We start from the raw sequence: 25997 nt of genomic DNA on the forward strand, positions 1-25997 counted from the left end.
TTTTTTTTTAATCTGTCTATCTCGGTCAAACCTCCTGGGCCACAGAGATTCTATAGCATCTCTTCAACCCTTTCTTTCATAATTCATCCCCTGCTCAGTTTTTGTGGTAAATGAGAGCACAAAATATAACCATCCGTATTTGGATGAATTCCCTTAGAATTCATATTAAATTGCATCAATTATATTGTAGCAAATAGTGCTGTGCCATTATCTCCATATCCTCTCTTCCCTATCTTGTTGTTTGGAAAAGAGCCTCCTGTATATAAACCATCTATAGTTTTCTCACAATCATTCACCTTTTTTTTAAAATCTCTAGAATCTTGTGCACTGTCTAAATACAGTACATTGTAAATCCTTCCCATCCCTCTTTTTCTCTTGCTAACACAAACACCCACACTCACTGAGAGAGAGAGAGAGAGAGAGAGAGAGAGAGAGAGAGAGGGGATAGTGAGAGAGAGAGAGAATGATAGTGAGTGAGAGTGTATGTGTATGTGTGTGTGTTTGAGAGAGAGAGAGAGAGAGAGAGAGAGAGAGAGGGGATAGTGAGAGAGAGAGAGAATGATAGTGAGTGAGAGTGTATGTGTACGTGTGTGTGTTTGAGAGAGAGAGAGAGAGAGAGAGAGAGCGCCACAGCCAACTTCAGTCCTGATCAACAGGACCCTCAGGACCACACCAATCTCAATCTGTCATTCACTCATTTGTATTGACTGTTTAATTTCTTTAGAATGGGAACATCTAAATAAATCTTCCGATTTTTTTTAAGTATATCGATTCTTAATATCCTTATCCAACCTAGTCAACCTTTTAAATGGACACAATGCACTGGATGGCTTTCCTTTGCCCTGGATGTTATGAATTTCCTATTTCTGCGGACTGAAAATTGATTCTTATGGAAACGCAATTGACAACAACATAGTTGTGGATTTAAATTGTTTTTTTTTTTATGATAATTCTGACTGAGAACAATACATTTAGGAAGTTTTACATTTCAATGAATCCGGGAGTTCATTCAAAACACCTCCCTTTCGCGCCACTGTGGACAATGAGTGCGATTATTAAAGTTGTCAATGGATTGCAAATGTAAGCGAGCGATCTAAAGAGTGAAAGTGGCGGACAGACGCCGGGATTTTAACGAGACATCTTTCACTTCAAGTACCCCCAGGGATTCTCTCCTCTCTTCCAAGATCTGTCTCTCATACAGCAACGAGCACATCCTCGCGCCCAGAGCGCATATTGGAACACAAAAGACGGTTATCTTCACTAATGTGAAATGTGAAAATTTCAAATGAAATTCCAATCGAACAAATCTCGTTGCTCAGGAGAGTGAGTTTAAACCGTCAGGGGTCTCAGTAGCAAAAGCCCACACGAACGTGAGAGACGTGGAAGAACCACACATTAGGCTGCAAATTAAGGTGGGAACCCGATTTAAAATGTATGATGTAAAATTGTCCACAATTTGTTGTCTAGTGTATGATTCATTCTCAGGGTCAATAGGTCTGTCGGCAAAATGTGTGAAAATTAATTAGTAAAGATATTTAAACCACGTCAACAAAAGAACCACAATATGTTCAGACGCCAAGACAAAGCGCTGTTATTATTTTTGGGATGGAATTATATATATATATATATATATATATATATATATATATATATATATATATATATAAAGTCAGAGAAAGTTTGAGAGTCAGTCCATGCTAGTACAATCAGCAATCATTTTTGGCCTATTTTGTATCAGGTCATTTTTTAGGGTTTTATCAATATCTTTTGGATCGGGATCAGTTCTGTTGTTTGGATTATTGTATAGTTACTTATAGCTACTATACAGCTACTTATAGCTGTATAGTTACTTATAGTTATAGTTATTGCAACTAAACAAACACTGAACCTCACTCATGAACTTCCTTTGGACCCTCCTTTCAAACTAGTGTTGGGCAAGCGATTATAGTTGGTTTAAATGAACAAACTTTTCTGAACCAACAGCAGCTCTAAAACAGCTCTAATATGGGTAGGGCCTATTAATTTTACTACAAAAGTTGGTCATAAATTGACCTCTAATTCTTTAATATAGAAGAAATGTTTATGTTTGTATTGTTGATCCTAAATCTAATACTGCTATGGCCTGCTATTATAGTTACAGGTCAACAGCAACTCTTAATCAAGTTTTTGAGAGCAGTCTACTCATTTGGTAAATAGAATATTTTAATGTCCTTTAAATGTTAATGGTGAATGATTAACAATATCATGCCCTTATCACTGGTCTTTACCTTCAAGAGACATTTTGCAGGCTTTGAAGAGTGATTTAAATGATACACTTATTTGAGCTTTCAATTTTATTGCTAATTTATAGTTCATGATAGTACAGTACTGATGATTAATTCATTCTAAACCTTATTATATCAGGCCAGTGAATTAACAACACTGACTATATTGAACCAGGAAGTTAATATACTGTATTCTGAATAATATATCTAATTACAGAAAGGGATAGTTTATAGATTATTTAAAAGATGGGAGTTTTTTAATCTTTCCATCATTATGATTCTAATGTCAATGTGAATTTTTTATAATATCAAGTGGCAATTCCAGAAATGTTTTAAAAGGACTCATTTTGAATGACAAAACCTTTAGATGATTTAGTAATCTATGTCTGGAAACCACTTTTTTTTCCACACACTGCTTTTGTGTATAATTATGCTAAGGAATGGACAGATGATATCACTTTATAAGCCCACAAATGAGAAGTGGAAGACATTCTGCACAACATTTCCCTCATTTCCCCATCACCAAACTCGCTTTTTTTCTTGCGTTACGCAATACGAAGCATCCTTATAACAAGCAGACAGAATGCATCATGTTCAGATGTGCTGCAGTGTTCTAGTCTGAGTCATGGTCTGGATGTTTATCCATTCCTTAACACTGTTTCACAGTAATTTGGTGTTTATTGTCATTTACATTTGAGAAGATTACACTTTATTGTGATAATGCTGCAGGGCTCAATCGGTTTAACTAACCTTACAGTTCAAGCTTATTGTCTGGGCTGACTTGTCTGATGACTGGTCCAGCTCAAGCAATGGTGTGAGTTTGGGGCAGGGCCACCTGTTTGTCCAAACAATGGAATACAAGGGGCGAAAGAACGCTGGCCAGTGTTTGGGAAATTCTTATTATCTTTCCATTATTTTTATGTTCGGTGCTGCTTGTGGCGCAGAAATTACACACTTTAATTCCTGAGCTGTGGTGGCTTATTTGTTTTCTGTATAGTGACTAATATCTTCCACAAACATAAACAAATATAAAGTAACTCTTTCTAGACAGATTTAGAGCCCATAGTCAATGCAGTGGGAGTGTTCCCTTGCAGCTGCATCAGAAACTAGAATCTATAACTTCTCATGAGGAAATAGTGATTTTCAGACCACCCCCAGTGAGGACATGAAATGATTTAAATGTATAGCTCCCATAAGGTTAAAAAATGGAATGTCATCCTTGAGGTCATAATGAAAATAAAATGTATTGAAACTTATGACATCATAATGATAATGGAATGTACTGTAGAGTCCCATCATGAGCACATAATGATTCTGATGATGTCATAATAATTTTGTAAAGCATAATCTTTCATTCATTTGTAATTACGCTCACTTAACACTTTATTAGAAACACCTGTACAGCTACACTACTGTTGAAAAGTTTAGGGTCACTTACTCATTCTTGATATTTTTTTAACATTATAGAGTAATATTAAAGTCATACTAACTATGGAATAATAGAAATGGAAATATGGGAATTATGTTGTGACTATACAAATCCAAAATATATCAAAACTATGTAGTCACCCTTTGCCTATAATTTGCAAAAATGTACTCTTGACATTTTCTCAACCAACTTCTTGAGGTATCACCCTGGGATGCTTTTAAACAGTATTGAAGGAGTTCCCATCTATGTTGGGCACTTATTGGCTGATTTTTTTATAATTCGGTCCAAGTCATTCATTTAAAAAAACTTTTTTTTTTTTTTTTTTATATAAAATTTTAGTTTTGTAATTAAATAAATTAATAGGTTGGCATAATTATATTTTTGTCTACAAAACAAATTTCAAACATTTAAGCATATGCCTTCAGATCAAAATGTTTCTAAGATCATGAGAAACATTTCAGGCAAGTGACCCCAAACTTTTGAATGGTAATTCACATATTCATGTGGTTATCTTTTCAGCCAATCATGTAGCAGCAATGTAATGCAAAAATCATTCAGATATGGGTCAGGAGCTTCAGTTAAGTTCCACAATACCAAAATGGGGGAAAAAATACGATCTTAGTGATTTTGACCGTTGTATGATTGTTACAGGCTGGTTTGAGTATTTCTGTAACTGCTGATCTCCTTGGATTTTCACACACAACAGAGAGAAAGGCTACTGTAACTCAGATAACCACTCTGTACAATTATAGTAAGCAGAGTAGCATCTCAGAATACACAACACGTTGAACCTTGAGACGGGTGGGCTACAACATCAGATGACATTATAATATTAGATGATATTAGAAGGTGCAGTTCTCCTAAAGTTATAATTTCAAGTGTATATCCACTAATGAGATCACAATGATTTTTAATATAGTTGCCTCATGATGTCAAAATGTCAAAAGGTATGACATCGTGCACAATGTCATAATTATTTTTGGTATGTGTAGGCTCCAAAGGGGTCATAATGATTTATTTTAAATATACAGATCTCTCATAGGAGCTAATGGTTGCTCAGTGTCTTAGCCATATTATAAACCTCTTCTCTTAACATTTATGATCTAATCACTTAATCCATGTCACAGTCCCAATGTTCCTCAGTCCTTGTAATGAAAATGTTTGTGTCTGTACTTAACCTACTTTCATCCTATTCCCTTGTTTTTCTGCTTATTTCTGCATGTCATTCTATCGTCCTCTCTGATTCTCCTGTTGTTTTCATATGTTTGTTTTAATTTCCCCCCTTTTTTCTCTACATGAAAAGCTTTAATTGAAAATGAATGATATGGTTGGCTTAGAACAAGTTTAATGTTTCTTGATACCAATGATACCATGTTTCTTAACCATCACAGACATCCTCAGAGCTTTGTCTCTGTCTTTGAGAAAGACAGAGGTGGTTGACAGGAGTCATGGCTGCCATAGCAATCGTCCCCAACTACACCCCATCTCTATGGGTACGTTTATGCCATGCCATTCCTCGCCTGGACTTGACCCTGCAGACCCGAGATAGCGTGTTCACCCCAGACAGCTGGGAGTACCAGCAGGTAACCCTCTCTCATCTAGCTCACTCAATTTTCACCTGACAGCTGGTGTTGGTGGGCACGCTCTTCATTTGGAATGATATCCATTTATTTCTGTCTTGTGCTCTATTTATGCACTTTTGTGTGTGTACCCTCTCATTTTGTCCAAGTTACATCACTTATATGTAATAGGGTGTTTCTGAACAGCACAAACACACACTCACAGAAAAGTTCAACTGAAATGTTATATTCAAAAACACGAAAAGCACTTCTCTGTGTGCAGTGCTAACATTTATTGACAAAAAAATTGGTTTTGTATCCAACATTCTATAACGCTAAGTGGCTAAACATTATATAATAGCATTGACTTTTGCTGTGCCAGAGACTAAAAGCAAAAGAGTGTGATAACTCCATTAAATGAGAGGACCAATTACTTGCACATGTGTTCACATCACTAACATTTGATGAAATATGAGCTCCTGCAGTGCTATGTTATTGCTGCTATCCCACCCCCATGACATTTCTACCTCATTGAACTCACACTATACTTACCAACTACATATACCCACATGTTCACTCTATTGTTAACATGTTTGCAATTATTACTACTGTCTCCTACAGATATGGTTGTTGGTACTTGTCTCTGTATTTATATGTTACATATTTTGTTACATGATATGCACAGTAGGTTCTGGAGTTACTGTATTTCGTTTCCTCACCTGCTGCTTAGGAAAGAAATGACTATAAAACTACTTTGAAATATGACTTAATGTCCAGCACACGTGGTACAATAATATTCCATGAAATAGAAACTGGAATTGTAACTAAAACTATTCCATAGTGTCTGAATCTTTAAACTGTGAGTATATTGAGTTTACTCTCAGTAGAAGAAATTCCCAGATTTACCACAAATAGAGAAAATAGGAAGAGACAAAGCCAGATTATGTGAAGGAAGCTTGACTGGGTTTATGGGATAAGAGGCAGATGATGAAAGAGAAAGAGAGAGAGAGAGAGATGTGCTAGGAAAGAACAGGGTATGAGAAAGTGAGAGAGAAAAATGAGAGAGTCACATGCTGGTGGATAAAAGTGGGAATTGGGAAGAGAGAGAAATGAACAACATGAATAATTCGAAAGAGTGGAGGAAAGAGGGTGAGAGATGAAAAAAGAAGAGGGAAACAGAGAGGAAAAGCAGTGAATGTATTTAAGTAGGTCACAGATTATAATAGAGATCCAGTGGCGTGAATAAAAGAAAGAAAGGGGGAGAAGAGCGAAGGATGAGTGTGCGGAAGAGAGTGTGTAGGGAAACTATGGGGAAAGGAGAAGGAGGGATTGGAGAGAGAGTGATAGAGAGATAAATTGAGGAAGATGAATTGGGACCAGATTGTAAATATATAGTGTGTGAATTCTGAATGAACAATGTGTGTTTGACTGACGCAAAGCTTGAATTACACATTTACGCCTCCCCTTTCCCTCTCTTTGTGTGCAGAATCCATGCTGTAGTAGCCAGTAAGATTAAAGAGACATCCTCCATTTTATGTAATAATGCTTTCCATACAGGCATGTGTATGTACTGTAGCTACTGTATGTAGCATGTATATTCATATTCTATGTTCTGTTTTACCTCAATGGAAAATCTTTTTAATACACCTTTAGATATTTTTTATAAAGCCATAGATGTGGCATCTCTAATTTTATAGGTGATCAGATTTAAGACTTGAATCCAAATACATTGCTCATTTTTCTTTGGAGATCAGTGACGTCATTATGGGAAGGATTGTTCAGACTCTAAATTCTGATCGGATGAGCCTCATTCAAAGCCATTATGAAATGAATATAAACTCAAACCTATTACCACAATTCTAAATAATTGATATTGAACTATATAATTTAGTGGACGAATTGTTTATTCGTAATAGTTTATTGAAATTTAGTGCCTATTGAACATTATCATAGTGCTGTTGCTGCCAGTTTATAAAAGCAAATAGCACTAAAGTCCATGTATTATAGTGGTAAATCATTGTAATTCACAGCCTGTCATAGCTTATTGCTTTTTTTTTTTAGCTTATACTCAGTAAAATACTCTAAGCGAAAACTCAAAATTAAAGGGATAGTTTACACCAAAATGAAAATTCTCTCATCATTTACTCACTCTCAGGCCATTGCAGCTGCTGAACACAAACAAGTATTTTTAGAAGAATATCTCAGCTCTATTGGTCCATAAAATGTAAGTGAATGGTCACCAGAAAGTTTAAGGTCCAAAAAGCAGCATAAAAATTACCCATATGACTCCAGTGGTTAAATCCATATATTCAGAAATGATATGACAGGTGTGGGTAAGAAACAAATCAATATTTAATCATTTTTTTGCTATAAATCTCCACTTTCACTTTCACATCTGAAAGTCACATGTAGCACCGGTTTAGTTTCACTTTCACATCTTAGTCTAGTAAAAGTTGAGATTTATTGTAAAAAAAAAATGTACTTAAATATTGGTCTGATTCTTATTTTGCTTTTGAAGATATGGATTTAACTACTGCAGTCTTATGAATTACTTTTATGCTGCTTTTATCTGCTGTTTGGACCTTCTTATTTCTGGCTACCATTCACTTGCATTGTATGGGCCTACAGAGCAGATATATTCTTCTAAAAATCTTTGTTTGTGTTCTGCTGAATAAAGAAAGCCATACACATCTGGGATGACATGAGGGTGAATAAATGAGAATTTAAATTTTTGGTTGAACTATCCCTTTAAGTATTAAACGTAAAATATCAAGGGTGCCATGTTCTTGAAATATCTCCTCTCTTCTTTCCTTTTCATTGTCTATCCTTTGTTTCCATAGACACTTCTGGTCCTCTCCAGCTTCTCCGCTATTGCTCTCGTCCTCTCGTTACTTGTCGTTCTCTCCTTCCTCATCCACTACTGTTGCTGCCATTGTGGTGATGGGGGCAGAGATGCAGAGGAAGAAGAGGAAGACGATGATGCCAGCGGTGGCCATGGATACAATGGCAGAAAGGGGCATGACATCTGTTGTGTCACATGGGTATCGGTTGCAGCCTTGACATTATGCTGGTAATGACAATAATTTTCAAATTACATTGATTAGTATTATATTAAGCAGAAGTTTTATATTCAGAAAATAATAGATGTTCACATACAGGCAGAAGGCCTTCCGCAAAACACACTTTTTAGGTTTGTTCGAGATTTCCAATATTTGTGGACCTATTTTATATCTTTTGCCCTTTTACCTAAAAGTTATTAGCCCCATGACCCCATGAAATGAAAATGTTATTTTGTGGCTTTAATTCATGTCTTTTAGCTTTGAGCCATCTATATGTTGAGGTATACTCCTAAAAGTTCACAAAAATGTTGTTTGTATTATCTGTTCTCAAAGTCTCCTTTTTTGTCACAATGACAGCATGATGCACAGTGCAAATCAGATTAATACCTGCCTTTAATATTAATTTGCTCTCAAAGTTTCAGATTCCAAAATAATTTTAAGGCTTTATAAATCACTTTGTGGGTGCAATTTCATTCATTCATTCATTGCATCCAGTCCGCCCTTTATTATGCGCATTTGAGGCACGCCTCTAATTTATATATCCATGTCGGGAAAGACAAAATCTTTAAAAGACCATGTCAGTAGGTCAGCTCAGAACTTTTTTTTAGCGTGCTATCAAGTTTGGACACTTTTATACATGCAAACCTTTAGTAAATTGGGGCCTGTGTCTTTGTGGCTCTATAAAAATTCCTGTGTTTGTTTTAAATGTCCCGCTTAGACCCGCCTCAATAATGTTACTCAACCAATGGCATGAGTTGGGGACAGGACTATCTGACTGTTTGAACAATTGTAGGCAAGGGGCATAATCAGAAAGCTGTTTTGAAAACATTGTTTATTTTTTTATTTTCCGTTAGTTTGTGCTAGTGGTGCAGAAATTACATACTTCAGCGTAAAAAATGGGAAGAGCCCTTCAGTATGTCGCAATCCACTTTCCTTTTTTAATAGAAATTATGTCAGCACAGGAAAGAAAACTGTGCTTGTCAATAATTTCATGGGGTCTTCAATAGTAGTCCATTCAGAAAGTTCATGTTCCAAAAGCCATTGACCTTTGTATCTTTTGATTTGTGTTATATTTTTGTTGTCAAACCACTCGGTTGAACCTCATCAGTCTCTCATTTATAACTACTTCACTGATCAAGCAAACAGATCATTCAGAGGGCAGATGACATTTAGCACCTGACATCATCCCTTCATTCCCTGTGGGAAAGTACAAATGAGAGAGAAAGAGAGCGCACACAGGAGGAGAGAGACACATCCCCTACTGTATTTAACTCCCCCCACATTGAGTTTTAACACCTCAGATTACGGCATCAGCCGTTCTACAGGGCTTTAAGACTAGATAACTCATATGACATAGTCTTGTCTTTTTAGCATAATACAAATCTCATCAATGTCTGTATAAGCACTCTATAAACAGATTTATAAACATAAGATCAATTAATATAGCATGGTTGTTCTAAATTAAGCTCAGTTTAATTTTGTAAGGTTGGAAGGGAAGGTTTCCTTGTTTCCTGGCAGATGTGGTTTGTGCATTTCTGTGTGTGATGTCATGATACAAACATTTTAATGTGGCACGTGTTCTGCCTACAAGCCCTGCCCCATGACATCACCCATTATCCATCCATGTTGACCTCTTTTCTGAGTGATCTAATAGCTAGATGCTAATTTACAGCTTAGAGGACTTGATATAAACATATACACACAGACAGCAGTTGCTCCTTTACTGCTTGAAGTCCAATATGAATAACTGTGTCAGACATGCATAAATGCACATTTATTTTTTCTTTGGCTTAATCTGGGTCAGACAGTTAGCATGAGATTGGGTTGTACAATTTTTGGCAAGGTGGAAAGGACATCTGGCCCAAGACTTAATCTAAATACTAAATACTCTAAAAACTTTTGATTTCCTCTTTTTCTCTCTTTCTTGCTCTTGCTCCTCTTTTAATTCTCTCTTTTCTCTCTATTTTTTTTCTCCTCTCCTTTTTTCCTTGTACGTATTTCTGCTATTTGTAGTGTTGCCATAGGCATTGGCTTCTACGGCAACAGTGAGGCGAACGATGGGATGTATCAGTTGACCTCATCCTTGCTCACTGCCAATTATACGCTGGCTTCCATCGATCTACTGGTGAGAACGCGCGCGCGCACACACACACACACACACACACACACACACACACACACACACACACACATATGCAAAACCTTTTACAGCCATATCCATTTGAAGCACCAGGGGACCAAAAGCTTAAGAAATGCAACATGTTCACCACACATGTTACATGATTATATAAAACTGTGAATGCAAATTAGGTAATTCAGATTACGATTTTGTGTTGGGTGTGTGTGTGTGTGTGTGTGTGTGTGTGTGTGTGTGTGTGTGTGTGTGTGTGTGTGTGTGTGTGAAAGAGGGGAATACATTTTTTAATACATTTGTCTGTTGAGAGCGTGAGATTTGAGGCTGCGAATTGATTTGGCGGTTGCACATATGGTCAATCAATGTATGTGTTTTAATCTGATTAATGACCTACTTCTACTGTACTCTTATAACACCCTATCAGTTCAACACCTTTTCCCCATCATTGTCCTCTTTCTATCCCACACACATCTATCTATCCATTCTCTCTCTTTTTTCCATGTTTATATTGTCTTGCATTCATGGTGGGAGACTGGTGAATGCTTATTTACTTAATTTTTCATTTTAAGTATGTAAAATAACTCACTATGTGTGAAATGTAACTAGTGCACAAGGCATTAAATCCTAAAATATGTTATTTGGGGTTTTTTCCACATATGTGTCCTCTGTAAAAGAACTAAAGTCTCTTTGCATTCACGCTGTCCTTATAAGTGGACTCGGATCTTGTTTTGATTTAAATGTACAGTTTTGTTTTTGGATCCCAGTTTAGGCCATTTGTCTCACATATACCCCAAAGTAAAGCAAACCTTTTGTGGGGCACATTTTAAGTAAATCGCTCCACTGTGCAGACCTGAGATGGTCATTTGGAGTTCTTTTGGAGTGGCACTCACATATAAAACAAAATACAGTTTTTCCGTTAAAACGGAAGTACCCACCACTGTAAAAAATACCCACATTTGGCTGGTGTTAGTTAATTTCCCACCCTGCTTGAATTCCAAACAAATGTGTTGATATGTCAGGCTAAAGTATAAATGCATTCTCTTCATGCCCTTCAGAATAAAGTACTCTGTCATGATGCTCTCTTCACCTCTTGCATGCCCAGGTTTCAGACACTGTGGCTGGGCTACAGCAATCTGTGTCAGGGCCCTTGACCTCCATGGAGGATCTGTTTGGAGGACATAAGCCGGCACTTGTGGCCACACGCTCCTGCAGACGCTTGTCAGAGCGGGTGGTGTCTCTCCTCTCCAACCTGACGCTGGGAAGAGGTCTGATCTCCATCACTGATGGAATTTACAGGACGAATGGAAGTGAAAGCATAGTGGGAGTCCTAACCCCATCTCCACCTTCTGTAGCCCCCACCCTCAATCCCTCGTCCAACAGCATTCCAGTACCCTTCTCCCCTGGCTGGGCAGCCAACACTCTCATGGTGAATGAAGACTACAGGTGAAGGTCTACTGGAGATATTACTAGCATTACTCCGTGTTCAATATGGTATAAAATTGATAAACATAGATGCATATGTTGTTGTACTGTTTCGGATTACAGTATGCTTAAAAGAGCCTTGCTCTAACTTTTGTGGCACTTAAATCTTTCCTCTTACTTCTCTTATAATGTTAATCAAGCTTTTTGGCAACAGAAATTGTAGTTTAGTTTTTCATGGACATTTTCCACTCTCTCTTTGTTCCTTACAATCCATTTTTACTACTGTAACCGATCAGTAGGACTTCTATACTTAAATGATCTCTATTACACTTGACTAACCACATACCTATTTGCTAAACAACAAAAAGGCACTTCTGTGTAAACATGGGCCATAGTATGTTTGTGTGTATAATGTATAGGTTTTGTGATTCACTGTCTGAAAGTCATTGTATTGAATATGTTTTGAAAGTGTACTATGTTGATTAGGTGGCTATCGTACGTGCTGCTACTTTTGCTGGATTTGTTGGTATGTTTCTTTATTCTGCTGGGTTTGGCCAAACAGGCCCGCTGGCTACTTGTCCTGTAAGTAACACTCACTGCTGATCTGAATTATGTATTTAAGTATATAGTACTCTGCAGATGTCTATACTGCAGACTGCCAATTTAACAATGCGAAACTACAATAAACAGAACTCATTAATTATTCATGTAATATTCACATTGCATTCCTTGCATAATGTAGGGGTGTAATTGTTCACAAGGAACATACATGTTTACAACAATGCTTTTATTATATATTATACCTAGATGTATTTCAGGATAATATCCTTAAAAAAAAGGGTACCCAGAAGAAAATTGTATTGCTTTGAAGTTGCTCTTTAATAGCTTATGAGTCGTAAAGGATTCTTCAGTAATATTTAATTTCACTATCAAGTTTGTCTCAGGTTTATCCTAAAATTCTTAAGGAGAAATAATAATTGTAACAATGAGAAAAATGTTTTATACCCTAAGACTTTATCTCTAAGAGAGCTATAAAATTAATGTGAAAACTTTAGTTCAGATAATTTTGTCTTGGAAGAATTTAAAAGGAAAGTTTACTCAAAAATGAAAATGATCTCATAATTTACTAACCCTCATGCCATCCCAGATATGTATGACTTTCTTTCTTCTGCAGAACACAAACAAAGATTTTTAGAAGAATATTTCAGCACTGTGGGTCCATTTGTAAGTGAATAGTGGCCAGAAATGTTAAGCTCCAAAAATCACATAAAGGCAGCATAAAAGTAACCCAATTGCTTTGGGGGGAGAATCAGATAAAAATGTAAATCCTTTTTTCTATAAATGAGATTTGCATTATTTCAGAAGACATGGATTTAACCACTGGAGTCATATGGGAATGTAATGCAGACATTATTATAAAGATCTCATGTGTATTTTTACTTTCCATCAGTTATGTTTTTGCTTACCCGCAGATGCACAGAGAGGCAGATGGTGATAATGAGAATTTGTATGTGTGTTTGCAGGATGACAGTGCTGGCCTGGTTGGCTCTGTTTCTGAGTTGGGGTTCTCTCGGCCTGGAGACAGCCACTGTGGTGGTGAGTATTCAGGCGATGTCTAGCCAGACATAATATCAGCAGCTCTCTGCAAGCGGACATCCACAACAGAATACAGCCATCTGTGTGTGAATGAGAGTGTGTCAATGCGCTTTGACGAGACATTTGTGTTAAATGAAAAATCCAGCCAAAGCTCTGTGAATGTTACTGAGTTTTAAAAGGTCAAACCAGCCAAGATGCAGTCACTTATTGTGTGCTTATATAAGAGAGAGAGGGAGGAATAGAGTGTGTTTGTGCTTGTGTTAAAAAGGATTGTACTCTCTGGGAACTTAGCAGTCATGGCACAATCCCCAAAAGGCACAAAAATGTAATGTGTGTGTGTGCGCATGTATGTTTGTGAGTATGTGTTTCTTTAATAAATGTAAAAAAAAGAAAGAAATGGATGCCAGGTTGAAGATGAGCATAAGAGTCTTTAGAGCAAAAGGAATTGAAATACAAGAGAGAGAGAGAGAGTAATGCTGAAAGTGTTTCAGAGACATAAAGAAAGAAAGAGAAAGAAAGATGAACTTATATGTACTTCTAATCAGATGTACAGCAGATGTAATCAGTATTTTATCTAGTATTCCAGTAAAAATATCCAAAATAGTCACGTCCATGTGATTAGCCCCAAGATTAAACATACATTTCAAGTTTTATCTAAATCATACATTGCATAACACAGATTAACGCATTGCACAGAAGATATGAGGCACTTCCTGCTTCCCATTTTTCGCCATTAATTTAATGCCTCGCCATGGCAACACCGTTCGACATATCAAAAACACAATTTAGCATCTTCAATGTCTAGGCATAATGCTATCTAAATGTGGTGACAGTCTCATGAATCCCCTAGGAGGAGAATTTAAAAGTTCAGAGCCTGCGATTTCCAGAAAATCCAAAATGGCTGACTTACTGTTGGGAAAGCTAATGACTGTAAGTATGAAAGTTGTTCGGCTTGATGAGAACAATATATTTACCAAGTTTGGTGACTTTAGGTGAAAATGGGGGTGCTACAGAAACCCCATTACATACCCATTTAAAGGGGGTGCTACAGAGCCCACTACACACCCATGTGTGAAATTTTGCCCAGCCCTAATGGCCGATGACTCTGATGTATGTGCAAAATTTTATGAAATTTTAAGCATTCCAAATGCCTCAAAAACACCCAAATATAGGAAGAAGAGAACAATAACAATTAATGTGTTGATGTGTAAGATATCAAATATTCCTTCTCAATTTTACATCAGCAGTGTCTTGACATTATTCTAAAGAATTTTGAAGCAATTCATGTAAAAATAAGAGGGCTATTTCAAAGTCTGTTAAAAGTGCCATACTTCCTGCTGCCAGTTGATGGCGCTATGACCATGACCCATAACAGCCACATCCATGTGATCAGCCCCATTACCAAACATACAGCTGAATTTTCATAAAAATCACACAATACACACAGAAGATATGTGACTTCCTGTTTCCCAGTTTTTGCCATTAATTTATTGCTTCGCCATGGCAACACCGTTCAAAATATCACAAATCTGTTCTCAATTAGGCTTCTACAATGTCTTTGCATGATGTTGCACAAATTTGTTGCCAGTCACATGAATCTAAATCATGAATTTAAAAGTTCAAATCCAAAAAGAAAATCCAAAATGTCCAACTTCCTGTTGGGCGAAGCTAATAACTGAGAGTACGTTTTTTGGCTTGATGAGAACTATATGTGTATCAACTTTGGTGATTGTAGGTGAAAATGAGGGTGCTACAGAGCCCCCCTGAAACTTTGCCTAAAGGCCGTTTTCATGCATGTTAAGTACCCCAAAATACAGAAAACCTTGAAAATAACAATAATAATAATAATCCTTAGAAGAACAATAGGGCCTCCGCACTTCAATGCTTGTGCCCTAATAGTCTTTAGAAGAACAATATGGTCTCCGCACTTTCAGTGCTTGCCCTAAGAAAGAAATAGAGAAAGGGAAGGAGGGAGTGAGGAAAGAAAAAAAGAAAGCATTTTATCACAAACATTGATTAAAATAAACAGTGAGTCTGTCATTCTGCAGAAATAATAAAAAGGCAACTAATGACAGATACAAATAACCTTGACAGATATTTGACAGTTTTGGTTCATTTTATAATATATCCTTATGAAAGCCAAGCGAACCATGAAGAAAATGCAACATTGTAACTATTTTAGCCCCTGTTTCGGAACAGTCAAGCAAGCTACAGGTCTGAAAACATCCCAAATCACTCTATTGCAATTGCAGTTTTACTCATGTTGTTATGTATTTTTTCAGAGAGAAGTATGTAACTTGGTCACTGTGCCAGAGAGTCAACGTCTTTTATTTTTACTGTATTCACTCTTCCTTTATCTCTGCGTTTTAATCTCTTTCTCTCTCGTTCCGTCTCTCAGGCCCTGAGTGATTTTTGCTTTGACCCAAACACATTTGTGCTTAACTCCACTCACTTCAACTCTAAAACAAGCACAGGTGCTGTATAGCTTTGTCACACACAACCTATCTGTCTTTGTCTCTGATGCACACACAGTCTTACCACTCTATTTCCCTTCTCTCTAACTAGAAGTCCTGGACTACTACCTGACCTGCAGCAGGAGAATGAACAGCCCCTTTCAACAGGTGCATAATCTTGTTACATGATGCTGCAAACAGTGATGTGATTGAGATTACTAAAAGAGAAAAACTAATAGAAGGCAGAATTCCCTAAATATAAAGCAATATAATAATGTCACAAAGTACAGATCGAGATTAAAAAGCAATGCCATTTATGTCACAGTGGGGATAAACAAAATAAAGAGGATTATGACATTATCATCAAGACAGTGTTGTGGGGAACCTATCAATTGTAAAAAGGAACTTGATTGTATAAATCATTAGGACAGTGATATACCAATGTTATTAAAGGTACTGTGAGCAATTTTTTAAAGAATGGTACACATACCAATGAATGCATTGTTGCACCAGTACATTGGTATCTTTGGAGGGCGGGAGTTTGGAGAAAGGTGGTGTGTCTAATTAAGGAGCTTAATCTGGTGGAAATTCCACAATGGCTAACATCTGTTTTAAGTGAAAATAAATAAACAACATTACACATGAGGCCAGGGTGTGCGTTCAAAACATTAACAATTACAGTTTTTAGTTTGTGAAATTTAGTAGTTCATTGAAATCAGCAAAAATTCTGTTTGTTAAACTGGCAAAAGCTACTGACCCAGTCCCAGAGAGCGCTGTCCAGCATTCACTCCCACCTTTCCACTCTGGAGAGAGATGCCCTCTCGCGGTTTCCAAAGGCAGAGGTATGTTAATATTGCTTTCATTGCTATCAGTAGCACAATATGGCAGCCACTGCACGAAAAGATCAATACTAGCCATACAGTGGATTGTATCGTAACATTCTGCTTAGCTGCTGTGTTATTTTCCCTTTTAGAAGTCACTCAGGGAGGTACAGCAGATACTCAATGCCACTGAGGGCAACTTCCACCAGCTGGTTGCACTTCTCAACTGCCGAGGGCTGAACAAGGTAACCATAAAAACATATTTTCCACCTCTGCCTCACTGAGAGTGGGAGCAATACTCCTGTTGGTGAGCCATATATCTTATTTTAAAACGAATCGTCTTCATTTGATCTCTATCTTTCACACTTCATGTCACTCGCTCTCAGGATTATGTTGACTCTCTGAAAGGCCTGTGCTATGATGGGATGGAGGGGTTGCTCTATCTTTCCCTGTACTCGTTTCTCTCCGCTTTGGCATTCACAGCCATTCTTTGCTCCCTCCCAGGAGCCTGGAGGAGCTTCCACAGGTTAGGTGCACTTCATCCCTCCCTTTCCAACATCCCATCTGCTGTTACTTTAAAGGGATAGTTCACCCAACAATTACATTTCTCTCATCATTTACCCACCCACATGCCATCCCAGATGTGTATGACTTTCTTTCATCTGCTGAACACAAACAAAGATTTAAGGAGAAAATATGTAGGTTCTCACAATGCAAGTGAAAGAGTACCAACATTTTAAGCTCCAAAATGCACATAAAGGCAGAATAAATGTAATCAATAAGACTCCAGTTGTTTAATATATGCCTTTTGGTCTTTTGGAGCTTAAAAGTTCTGGCCACCATTCACTTGCATTGAATGGATCTACAGAGCTGAAACATTCTTCTAAAAATCTTAATTTGTGTTCAGCAGAAGAAAGAAAGTCATACACATCTAGGATGGCATTAGGGTGAATAAGTGTTGAGAGAATTTGTATTTTTGGGTGAACTAAATAATAATATTTAGAGCGCTGTCATGATTTTTAATGAGTGAACTACATAAAGCAGTGTTGTAATTAAAGTAAATACAAGTCATTTACATATCATGTTATAAGTATTAAATGTACTTTTATTAGTTGATAATGAAGAAAAATACACATAATGTGGCCCCAAAAACTATTTGGACAGTTTCTCATATTCCCCAAAATGTACAAATGAAAGCAAGTAGCATTTATTGTAAGGAAAGACAGCACAAGCACACTTTTCAAACACAAAATTTTACAAAAAGAAGTTTGTTAGGTTTCAGTTGATAAAACCATACATACTGTTCAAAAGAGAAAAATGTTAGGACACTTTCTGTTTGTCAAACATTAGTGGAACATGTCTGTAGTTAATGTGATGTATGGTTACTCTGTTAGGACACCTTTGTGAACTTTAAAGGAAACTGACTTTATATATCCACTAAATCCACCTTGACAACAGTTCATTTTAATGTAAAATGTTATGCAAAAATGACTCTGAAAAGCAAAATTAGTTCTGGGAAAAACTGTAGTGGTGATTCTTGTAGATGTCACCTAATTCAATAACATTCATACAATTTTCAAAAAAATAAAAGTGTCAAAATAGTTTTTGGCCACTGCATATGTGTAAGAATACAGTGGATGCATGTTGCTTTAAATACACATTTTTCATATACAGGGAAACAAGAACAAAAATGACTTTATTTTTTTAAGAATGACCCAAGACTGATGAGTAAACAGTTCCTATGCCAGCTGAATATATATGTCAAATTGTAATTTAATCTTTGATGTGTCTGTAAATTGCATTAATGCTCACCAGGAACCTATAGATTCCATCATTTTTATGTGAATCAAGTTACATGATTCCGGCATCCTCACCATCTGCAAACACAAATGCAGCCAAAACGTTAATGGAGGGGCTGCTCAGTTTAGGTTGAGCTAACTCAAGGACAGTTTGGCACAATTGGGCCTGTGGAAACAGAGCAAATACTGACAACTGCTCTAATCAGCAATGCACAGATGAGAAATTTTGTAAGATCAGTCACTTACTATTGATTCAGCCTGACTTGGTACACTCACTCAAAGAGCCTGAGGTTGGCAAATCCAATTTTTTAAGTAACAGAGGTGGCTGCAGTGTTTGATTGCTGTATCCATTTGAGTGAATGGTAGATGACAGATCCATAAATGACTGAAATTGCAAATAGGAAGAGAGAGTGAGACAGATTAAAGGATTACCTTCTAGGCTGGGATTATTTTTTTTTATTTGACAATATCTACATGTATATAATATGCAAAAATGTAAATTCTGTAATAATTTACTCACCCTTATGCTCTGTATGACTATCTTTCTTCAGTGGAACACAATGAGAAATGTTAGGTTGCAAAACAGCATCAGTCACCATTAAATTTGATGCATTGAAAGTGAATGGTGACTGAGGTCGAACATCTGCTTAAAGGATCATTTATACTTACTGGTCGAACAGACTTCTTTTAGTTCCCCTAAAATGATGACAATATGCAGTTAATTTTTTGTTCTGCCAAGGTTTTGTTTGATGATATTTCTTCTGTTTTTGCAGACCAATCATCTCTGAAAAATCTTTGACCTAGAAAAACTCATCTAGCTAATTGATGATTGATTAAAGCTAATCGTGGTTGAGGTTTGGACATCGCAATCGCTAATGCCAGCTTATGAGTGGCACTATCGTTACCAATTGATAACTTTGAAGTCCTGAACTAGTGAAGCCTGTCTTTCAGAGATACACTTTATTAAATGATTCACAACACAAACTCTGCAAGGACAGCATGGCCACAACAAATGCATGGAGAGAGATTGTCGTTTTTTATGAAGTCAGATCAGATAACTTCTCGTCAAAAGTGGAAGGGGCCCATGACATGTTTAATAAGGCAAAGAAGCGATACAGCACTGAAAGCGACGATCCATGGAGGGAAAAATTAATGGGTTGCAAAATTTTTTGTGACTTTTCTTATAAAACAGCTATTTTTCATGGTAAACTCCACACATAGTTCTCTCCAAAAGGATTGTTCAGTGGAAAACATGTTGAAGATTAGCAGACAGGCAGAGGTTAAGACATGATTTTGGTGTATTATTTTAATACGTTTCTCAAGGTTCACTTATAAGTAAAGATTTTGTCATTTATATGTAAAAAATTATAATTTTTCCAACAATTCTGACCCTCGGTTTTGGTGCTACTTCTCCTTTAAGAATTGACAGTACACTCCCACTGTTATGATTGGCTCTTTGCTCTTGACTGACCTGCTCTCTCTACTTGCCATCTCACTGCTCAACGCTGCTGGGTGTACTACAAAAGTGAATAAAGGTAAAGTAGGCTTTGATGTGTTGTTGGAGGCGGTCAGATGCAAAAGTGTGACATCACAATGTAAAGGAAGTAGAGAATGATTCATTTTGGCAGACTGGTTTCAACAAAGGCTTTTTTGCAGTGAGGAAACATTTTTGAGTTCTGAAAATTTCAGTATGTTTTTATTGTGCAATGACCTCTTATATGCCAAAAAATCCAGGGAAATTTGATTCCAAATGTCATGACCCCTTTCAGTTATGATCTGATCTCTTCACAAAAGCAGTTTATTCAGTGTACTGAAGCATCTCCTCTGTAGACATCCATTCAAAAAGAATGGCCTCTGGTCTCCTCACCAGTGTACCGCTGCGTTATGATTTGTTTTGCTAACCTTGTAGTCTCCCCCTTGTTAGACGGGTTCTGATGCCACCTTCAACAAACTCATTTTAAAACGACACACCATGTAGTATAAACACCAGCTTCGTTCGCCTAGGGTACTTTAGTACATCAAAGTTTGGCTTCTTCCACAGTATAAACTAGGCTTAGCATCTGCTGTTTTGGTCTTTGGAAGAAAGAAAGTTATACAGGTTTGGAACAACTTGAGGGTGAATAAATTGAAAACTGAATTTTCATTTTTGGGTAAACAATCCTTTTAAGACCTATATTTAATTGTGATTTTTTTTTTTTTTCAGTAAATGTCTTTAAAGCCTTCATTTAGCAAATGTGATAACATAACTTGTTATTTAATGACATATTTGTTTTTTCAAATGTTTTAATGTTCCATAATACTTGCTTGACGCCACAGTGATTCTGAAGAGTACGAGGACTCCGACAGCGAGAGCGAGGACCCCTTTACTTCTCATCAGGCACGTAGACAGATGGTCTCGGGCTCACAGCGAGGGGCCTTGCCCCCCTTCTATAGTTACCAGGGGGCCGGCTGGACTCCCCCCTTTTCTAGCGCGCCTCCGTTACCGTGAGTAACACATGCACAGACACACAGACAGACAGACAGACAGAATGACCCTATGCGTATAATACCACAAGGTTGTGTAGCCCACCCACACATAGTTGAACAGCAGAACCTCAGATGCATGGCAGCATAATCATAATTTACACTCTAGATCATAATTACTTCTCAGTTTTTCCTGAATGTTGTAGACATCTAGATTTACAGCTTCAAGTTCCTTGCTTGAACAGCTCAGTATTGTGTCATGAATGATCTTTACACAAACACATAAAATAGGCTGAACAAATATAAGCTTATATACAACCCCAATTCCAAAAACGTTGGTACAGTATGAAAAATGCTAATAAAAACATAAATTAGTGATTTCTAAATTATATTCACCCACTGCTAAATTGAAAACACTACAACTACACATTATATGATGTTATAGATTGTTTTTTGAAAATGTCCATCATTTCAAGTCAGATGATTGCAACACGCTCCAAAAAAGTTGAGACAGGCAATTTAAGACTAATAACAATTTGATGAGTTAAAATAACAAGACAATTTGAAACAGGAGAATCGTGTCATTGTTAGTGGTCGACCGATATGGGATTTTTAATGGCTGATGCCGATATCCAGAGAGCAGGGTGGATGATACAATGCCACTATATCACACAATTTATTATAGTAAATAACTACCATAAAATAGCAAAAAAAAATAAATAATAGTAAACTCTTATTTAGCACTATATTTACTCGATTTCACACTAAACACATTTTTTATTTTTTTATTTTAAATGGTAGATTGCAGTTTCTTCAGATTTCTGTTCAATCATCAAATTTTAGTAATTACATGAAGAAATTGTTAATATATTAGGAAGAAGGAAATAACAGAGCACACAGTAGTCCAGCAACCATGGATGGCATGTCCACGTTAACGATCGCATTTACTCCAAAAATATCAAATCAAACCTATTGTACATTAAGTACATAGTGAAAAAGACATTTACTTATAGCGCACGTAAAAATGCATCGGCAATTGTAGGCAACTGACTTGCTACCTTGCAGCGTAATCAGTTAATGTCTCAACTGACAGCTGTTTTGAATGAATGGAACTCTTAAGGAAACTGGTCTCCGAACAGTTTGAAAAGCAACTTATTTTCATCGTACCTCAGAATACATCCTCCGGAGGCATCATTTTCCTTGATTTGGACGCAGCCTTGAAGTTGCACTCATGCGCTCCTGCGGATCCAGCGCGAGCCTCAATCTCCTGACAGTTTAAACAGCCTGGATCGCCAAATTGGATTGTCACGGAGTGACCATCATGATTTGTGAATGAGAGGAACTTTTGATATTGATCCTGAAGTTTTTGATTCTGGCTGATGGAATACATGCTTCAGAGGAAGATATTAGATGAGCGCTCGATGGGAAGAAAATATTGGATTTTTGTGAGGTTCATGAATGATATCTGTTTAAATGAGATTCTGTATCTGCATGTTTACAAACAGTAAATAATACAAGCTTCAGAGGAATATTTATGAGCGCTCTGCAGGACGCTGGGTCTGCTGAAGTTGTGTGAGGTTGGTTTATTACATCTGTTTAAACGAGATATGCACATATTTTCAGACAGTATATATGATATTAGTTTTATTGATATTTGCCTTTTTCTCTTTAGACAAGACAATTAAAGTTACAGGGAACTATTGAGGTGAGAGAGGGAGCATGAAACAGTCGAGCACTTTAACATTGTGAGCTCAAATGCATCTGGATCGTTTAAATGACACTGTGTTGCACACCGGTTTATTATTGTAGTAACACAATGACATGTAACAACAAAACAAACCACGATTGGTCATTTACATGTCTCAGTCGCTTCACATGCAAGCAGGCAATTTTCGGCACCCTCAAGAAAAAAATCGCCAAAACAGTTAAATATATTGGCCGATGTGATAATGAAAAAGTCAGAATATCGGCCAATTTATCGGTCTCGTGATATATTGTCAACCACAAGTCATAGTAATAATGAGTCTCCAAAAACAGCCTAGTTCTTCAAGAGCAAGGATTATTTGAGACTTGTCAATTTGCCAACAGATGCTTCAACAAATAATCCAGCACTCTGAGAACAATGTTCCCCAAAGACAAATTGGAAGGATTTGCACAATATAGTCAAAAGATTCAAGGAATCTGGTGAAATCTTGGTGCGTAAAGGGCAAGATGAAAACCTGTTCTGAATGCTGCGTGATCTCTGATCCCTCAGACATCACTGTCTTAAAAACATCATTCATCTGTAATGGATATTGTGAGTATGTGTTTGGGATTACTTTACTAAAACTTTTGTTAGTCAACACCATTCGCTACTGCATACACAGATGAAAGCTAAGACTTTACCATGCAAAGCAGAAGCCTCACATCAACACTGTTCAGAAGCGCTTCTGACTTCTCTCTGGAACCGTGTTTTTTGGTCCGATGAGTCCACATTTCAAATCGTTTTTGAAAAACACAGCCATCATGCTCTGCGGGCCAAAGAAGAAAAGGACCATCCAAGCTGTTATCAGCATTAGGTCCAAAAGTCAGTGTCTGTATGGGCCAGGGGTGTGTCAGTGTCCATGGCATGTGTAATATGCACATCTTTGAGGGCACCATTAATGCAGACAGATATCTAAACATTTTGGAGCAACATATACTGCCATCCTGCACTGTCTTTTCCAGGGATGTCCTGGCATTTTCAGTAGGACAACTTCAAACCACATACTGGCCGAATAAGCAGAGAGTGCAAGTTCTAGATTGGCCAATTAAGAATGTGTGGTGCATTATGAAGTGCACAATACGGCAATGAAGACCCTGTACAATTGTGCAGCTGAAGACCTGCATAATGGATGAATGGGGGAAAATTCCACTTTTTAAACTTAACAAACTTGTGTCTTCAGTGCCCAAATGCTTAATAAGTGTTATTAGAATACATGGTGATGTTTCACAATGGTAAACACTCGACTGTCCCAACTATTCTGGAGTTTGTGTCAATCATTTTATTTGGAATGACTGTAAATAAAAAAAATAAAAATACAACACAAGGTAAAACATCATATAATGTTTAGTTGTAGTGCTTTAAATATAGCAAAGGGTGAATATAATTTACAAATCACTCCTTTTTGTTTTTATTGCCATTTTACATACTGTCCCAACTTTTTGGGAATTTGGGGTTATACATGAAAACACTGACAATTGTGTCATGCATAGGCAGGAAACGCAGAAAGCTGCAATCACACACAGGCAGACAGGTAGGTGTTAGATGGAGCACACAGACAGACAGACAAACACAAACACATACATACACAGACAGACACACAGACAGGTGTATATGTCAAACACAGTCTAGGCAAAAAACAGACTTGAGTCCAGAGTTCTGTCTGTCTGTGTGTCTGTCTAATGGTCTGTCCGTCATTCCAAGACAGACAAAGATCCACCAATCAGAGACGATGCACAATATAGGTAAAGTCCCGCCCCCTCTGATATTTCTGTCCACCATCAAAAATCTTGCTGTCCAGGCTACATCACTCTTTTCAAATCTATTGCAATCTGCCTTGCTATTTCTTTCTCCCTGCTTTTTAACTTTCCCTCTTTCAAATATTCTGTTATCAGTTATTCTGAATAAGTGCTATTTTCATAACGTATGTACACTTTTCTAATTTATACACTATGTTTCCATATGCATTAAAGCAGATGTTGAGAGGATAAATGGGTCTTTTGGTGCGTTCACGTCATGTTGGAATTATCGTTATTACGAGATTCCGACATGTATAAAATGTTCACAACTTTATGGAATTTGTAATTAGAAGTTTTAGAACTTCAACTTCACATTCATGTAAAAAGAACCAATATGGCAGCAGCTAATGTTAGTGAACACATATTTCTGTTAGAGATGACATTTTATTATGCAATTATTACCTAGAGTGCTTTTTTTTTGTTCTTTTTTTCTCTCCAAATTTGTCATGCCCCCCAATGTGCTTTTTAAGTCCTCGTGGTCGCGTAGTGATTTGCCTCAATCTGGGTGGCGGAGGATGAATTCCAGCTGTCTCTGCATCTGAGACCGTCAACCTGCGCATCTTATCACGTGGCTTGTTGAGCGCGTTGCCATAGAGACATAGTGCATGGTGAGGTCTCACGCCATCCACCGCGGCATCCACACTCAACTCACCACGCGCCCCACTGAGAACGAACCACATTATTATGACCACAAGGTTACCCCATGTGACTCTACCCTCCCTAGCAACCAGGCCAATTTGGTTGCTTAGGAGACCTGGCTGGAGTCACTCAGCACGCCCTGGGATTCGAAATAGCGAACTACAGAGGTGATAGCCAGCGTCTTTACCACTGAACTACCCAGGGCCCCACTTTGTTTGTTCTGAAACATTTAGCACCAACATATAGAGGTGAATTAAAGGGTTAGTTAATTGAAAATGAAAATTCTCTCTTCATTTACTACCCTTATGCCATCCCGGATATGTATGACTTTCTTTCTTCAGCAGAACACAAATGAAGATTTTTAGAAGAATATCTCATCTCAGTGGTGACCAAAAATATTGGCACCCTTGGTAAATATGAGCAAAATTTTTCTGTGAAAAATATCTGCATTGTTTATCCTTTTGATCTTTCATTCAAAAAAATTCACAAAATTCTAACCTTTAATTGAAGTAAAATAATTGAAATAGGGGAAATACTTCATTATTAAATAAATATTTTTCTCCAAAACATGTTGGCCACAATTATTGACCCCCTCCTAGAAATTCTTATGAGTGAAATATATCTGAAGTATATTCCCATTCTTATTTTACTTTTTTTTTTGTGCACCTGGGTGACTAGGGACATGAAATTGTTCAACCATGACTTTCTGTTTCACAGGGGTATAAATATGAGGTAACACACAGGTCAAATTCCCTTAATCATAAATCACAGTGGGTTAGACAAAAGAATGTAGTTCTGATGTGTGGCAAAAGATTGTTG

The 25997-nt window shown here is 37.2% G+C and overlaps 1 protein-coding gene across 1 annotated transcript; it reads left to right on the forward strand.

The window, feature by feature from the left end:
• Nucleotides 1–636: 636 nt before the first annotated feature.
• On the forward strand, nt 637–21024 carry LOC127655586 (protein tweety homolog 1-like). The gene is made up of 14 exons (XM_052143479.1): nt 637–1412; nt 5085–5276; nt 8093–8322; nt 10325–10436; nt 11548–11710; nt 11798–11888; nt 12354–12449; nt 13391–13463; nt 15862–15937; nt 16029–16084; nt 16666–16758; nt 16890–16982; nt 17124–17263; nt 20853–21024. The coding sequence occupies exons 2-14, from the start codon at nt 5142–5144 to the stop codon at nt 21022–21024; spliced, it is 1530 nt and encodes a 509-aa protein (XP_051999439.1). The 5' UTR covers nt 637–1412; nt 5085–5141.
• The last annotated feature ends 4973 nt before the right edge of the window (nt 21025–25997 follow it).

Source organism: Xyrauchen texanus, chromosome 15 (assembly GCF_025860055.1).
Source record: "Xyrauchen texanus isolate HMW12.3.18 chromosome 15, RBS_HiC_50CHRs, whole genome shotgun sequence".
Classification (NCBI taxonomy): Eukaryota; Metazoa; Chordata; class Actinopteri; order Cypriniformes; family Catostomidae; genus Xyrauchen; species Xyrauchen texanus.